This window comes from Frankliniella occidentalis, unplaced genomic scaffold, assembly GCF_000697945.3.
Source record: "Frankliniella occidentalis isolate FOCC.00 unplaced genomic scaffold, Focc_3.1 Scaffold6234, whole genome shotgun sequence".
NCBI classification, from domain to species: Eukaryota; Metazoa; Arthropoda; class Insecta; order Thysanoptera; family Thripidae; genus Frankliniella; species Frankliniella occidentalis.
The window spans coordinates 1-4301 of record NW_026273267.1 but is presented as its reverse complement, the minus strand read 5'-3'; the positions used below and the strand labels follow the sequence as shown (position 1 = coordinate 4301).

The 4301-nt window shown below is 54.1% G+C and overlaps 1 protein-coding gene across 3 annotated transcripts; it reads left to right on the top strand.

Annotated features, from left to right (window-relative positions):
- Positions 1–831: 831 nt before the first annotated feature.
- On the top strand, positions 832–3859 carry LOC113204631 (uncharacterized). Of its 3 annotated transcripts, none has more exons than XM_026419867.2 (3): positions 832–1029; positions 1769–1818; positions 2332–3859. In XM_026419867.2, the coding sequence occupies exons 2-3, from the start codon at positions 1795–1797 to the stop codon at positions 3820–3822; spliced, it is 1515 nt and encodes a 504-aa protein (XP_026275652.1). In that variant the 5' UTR covers positions 832–1029; positions 1769–1794; the 3' UTR covers positions 3823–3859. The 3 variants fall into 3 exon arrangements, with proteins under 3 accessions (XP_026275652.1, XP_026275650.1, XP_026275651.1); XM_026419865.2 differs by having other exon boundaries at positions 833–1029; positions 1698–1818; XM_026419866.2 differs by having other exon boundaries at positions 1021–1065; positions 1698–1818.
- Positions 3860–4301: the final 442 nt, after the last annotated feature.

Here is a 4301-nt window from a genome sequence, read left to right as displayed (position 1 = left end):
TTTTTACCTACAAATTTATACAACTGGTGAAAATGTATTGATTGATCTATGTATGATAGAAGTTTGGGAATGAAAATGTAAGATATGGTTTTATTATATGATAAAACAATACAAAGTAGTGTGATATAGATTTAAACTCTTACTAGCAAATTATACTGCATTACTTGCCTGTACAAGTAAAACAAAGGCTCATTGATGACAAAACCTCTAATGTATGTATTCAAACCAATGTTTTACTATTGTTTCTCATGTCCAAAACTTTTGTTTTCCTTTTCTTGGGTGTGTTTTTAATTTCCAGAGAAAATGTTGATTTTATTCACGTATGTTGTGAGTTTTGTGTCAATGTACACCCAGCCCCCAATAGGACTGACCTAGTTGACTGGTGTTCTTCTGAGAAGTCCCAATGCCTTCGCCTCAACTTGTCAACTACTCACAGCCCCAACCTTCGTGACTTCTCCTGCGTTCCCTCCCCTCTTCTCACGGTGGCCTGCAATGTACAAAGTGAATAATTTTTAACAAAATTAAATCCATGCCACCAGCACGTCAAACTTCAAGCCTTTTTTCAATTATTTGGTTTCCCTTACATTCATGTCGAGGTGAGTAGGACATGCGACACAGCTTAGGTACAGCTACTCGCATACTTACTAGCTATTCACCTTATGCTTAAGCGGGCGGAACAAATCAGCCCTTCGGGAAGGCACCAGCTCCGGTGGAGAGGAACTACCTAGGTGAGGTTGAGGTGGAGGGGAGACCGGCCGGCCACAGTGTGGCTAACTCAGGGATGCTATGTAACGGAATTTGAATGCAGTTATAGTGGAAGTATTTACCTGCCAGCTACCAGAAGCCTCAACGTGCCGACGATTTCCAAGGGTTTCGGAGCATCGAAGCTCTTTTCCTCGGCCGATTTTTCTGACGGCAGACATCAGCGGCTGTCTTAAGTTGGTACTGCCGACTGAAAACTGAAACAGCCCACGGCGCAGACGGTGACGTGATAGCGGTCGGCAGTTCGGTTGCTCTCTTTTGTTTGAGGTGAGTTTCGGGAAGTGCTCTTTCTTGTTTCCATTAGTAAGTATCTGTTCGTGGCCATCACTATTGACACTGTAGGCTACTGTGGAGAACCGCAGAAGGGCCGGGATACATTCGCGATTTGCGTCCCGGCGAATGCGTTGTAACAGTTAGTTGTTAGTTCTCCCCACCACTCCCGCAAGCCAGCGAGGGTGGGGGAAGCTTCTTCGCGCCACTCAGCTGATGGGTTCAAATGTGCTGGGCGCGCGTTGGGCCACGTCGTAGGATAGGAGGGTGACCGGGGAGCTCCCCGGATTGTCAATCTTCCGGTGCCGATCTCAGGTACAGTCCCTAAAATGTTAGTGTTGTTTACCTTTTTGCTGACAAAACACGAAAATTTCGGGGGCTGTAAATTATCTAAGATTGACACAGGAGGTCGAACAATCCGGGGAGCTCTCCGCTCCGATCACCCTCCAGGTCCAAGGAGACCTATCAGATTTCAAGACCATCGATTCGAAAACAAAATCGACAATTGTCTGATCTGATATCGTTTAGCTATGGCCATTCTCACTGGGGAGTGTCAGGGAAAAAAATGTTTTCCAGAAAAAAGTGGTATTTTTCAAGGAGTCGCTTTATTTTACATTATTTCTTGTTTCGCTTATTGACATATCGTCACTTCTCACGCCCTCCAGAGCTTCTGTGAGTCACAGGATCAGAACGGCTTTCTGGATAGATCACGGATAAGCATCAAATCCTGTTGCAGTGCGCGGAGACTTCTGCGGAAGTGAAATGGACGCAGACCAACATGAGCAGGTAAGCAGGAAGTGCGAACCGTAACTGCAAATAGGGTTTTTCAGAGCTGGGCCTGAAGGAGTAAAATGGAAGAACAAAACGCGCACTGCTCATGCGCAGACGCGGAGTGGGGGATGGGGGGCATCTGCTCATGCGCAGTGCGCCTTTTGTTCCTCCATTTTACTTCTTCACGTCCAGCAATGAAATACCCTTTTCACTCGCACTGAGGAAAATATCCCTCCCCCCTCCTGCCCAGGCAACATGATGGTAGTTAAACACTTTCCTTGAAGCTCATTTTTGGTGCCTGTGGTTTACCATGGGGGCGTGACCACATATTGGTCACGTCATGTTAATGCTCCCAGCTTTCTGCTCCTGGTACGAAATGATTAGTTCTTTGCCACTAAAATGATGAAGGAGTATGACAATACGCGCTGATCCTCGATAAAACATTGTGTTCCTGGAGCAGATGTGTTTTTCCTCAGTGGCGATGTGCAAAGTGTGATGCTCTTTGTCTCAAGTTCTACCGTTCCGCAGAGCCTGGACCGGCTCCCCGAGTTGGCGCTGCTGGAGGTGCTGAAGCTCCTGCCCATCAAGGACCTGCTGACGTGCCGCCTCGTGTGCAAGCGGCTCGGCGAGCTGGCGATGCACCCGACCGTGTGGCAGGAAAAGAGTTGGGGTTGGGGAGAGAACCACCAGAAGCTGGCCTGCCCGGTGCTGCGTCTGGCGCCGTGCCTGGGTCGCGCGGAGGGCCTGAGGAGCAGAGACGGCTGCGTTCACACCTTGAGCACGACCAGGTGTGCCGTGGAACACTTGGAGATCGATGCGAATGTCAAATTGTCGGCCTCGGCGCTGGAGGCGGCCCCGGCAGTGCTGGAGGTGGCCCTGGCGTTGCAGCGCCAGGAGGTGCTTGGCCGACTGAGGAGTCTGTGGATAACATTGCAGCCCAAGGACACGACCAAGGGCCATGACTCCCAACTGTACAGAACATTGGCGTTGACATCTCGGCTGCTGGAGACCCTTGTCGTGGAAGTTATGCCAGAAGCGCGCGCCACCCCCGGCACGGAGTGCTGCTTCGAGGGCATCCAGGTCCCCAGCTCACTAAAGAGGGTCGAGTTCTATTCACTGAGGCAAGAGACCGCCTTGGTCGACTTCCTCCTGTCCACACACGCCGCCACCCTGGAGACGGTCCGCTTCCACGGGCCCGCGTCCACCTCGACGCTGCAGCTGCTGGCCGGACTCCCGCGCCTCCGCGAGCTCACCTGCCGGCTGCAGGTGGGGCTGGAGGCCCTGTCGGCGAGCGAGTCCCTGCAGGTCCTGTCCATTTGGGTGAAAGGTCGGGAAGAAGAGTCCGCCTCCGCTGAGGCTGTCGCCGGTGCCGAGTCTTTCCTCCGCCAGGCCCGCCAGCTGCGGCAGGTATCGCTCCAGTGCGGTTATGGTGCACACTCCTCCCAGTTCCCCGCGGCGCTGGTCAAGGCCCTGGCCAAGGGGGGCGCGCGCTCACACGTCGAGAAGCTCTGTGTCGTGTGTCGTTGCGACGGACAACAGCAGCTGGAGCGGGCGCTCCTCGACGCGCTGCCGGAGCTGCCGGCCCTGCGGGAGCTGGACCTGGACTGCTGTAGGCGTAGGCAGCCGCAGGACGAGTCGCACAGGCACGAACCACTCGACGAGTCGCACGAGTCGGACGAGCCCTACGAGCAGCTGCTGCGGGGCCTCACCCCCGCCACCGCGCCGGCGCTGCGGCGCCTCACCGTGGTGGCCTGCGCCCACGACTGGACGCACAGGCCGTCGGTCAAGGCGCTGCTGGCGGCCAACCCCTCCCTGCAAGTGCGTGTCGGCTGGCGCGATAATATTTCCTATGATGATGATCTCAAGCCACTGTCAACCTGTAGAGACTGCTACGCGTGCAAACTGAAGTGCCATCCAGAGCTGCGAGAGGCGCGATACAATAGCCACGTCTGCTTTTCCCTCAAACAGGAACTGTCTACCTGCCCAACCGTCCATAACCATTCCAATCTATCATGGTGAAACTCAAATAAAGCTGTCAAACTTCTGATTGAAAGAATGCCCCGCTTATCTCTTCCCTCCATACCCGAAATTATACATTGGAATAGACGAGCAAAAAAGTGTACAGACAAGTTTGAGGAAGAGGTTTTCTCCGTCAACCGACTTGGTTCTAGCGCCTGGTAGGTAGGCAAAGAACGTGGGCCCCGTCTTTGCCGGTGGCCTATCGTCCACTCGTCGGGCGTCAGACGAGGCGGGCGGGCCGGGGGCCGGGCATCGGATGCCCACTCGTTGGCGCCCGAAAGCAAGTGGCAGGGAGAGGGAGCTGTGAGTGTGTAGCCCGTAGTGAGCTTCTCACTCCCTCTACCGCTTTCGGACGCCATATGTGGGCATCCGATGCACGCCCGCTTGCAGGGCTCCAGAGACAACACAAGTTGACGTTCTCTCTGGCAGGGCTCTGCAGGGCTCTGGCGAGGAGAGGGGAAAGACGGGGGGGGGGGGGG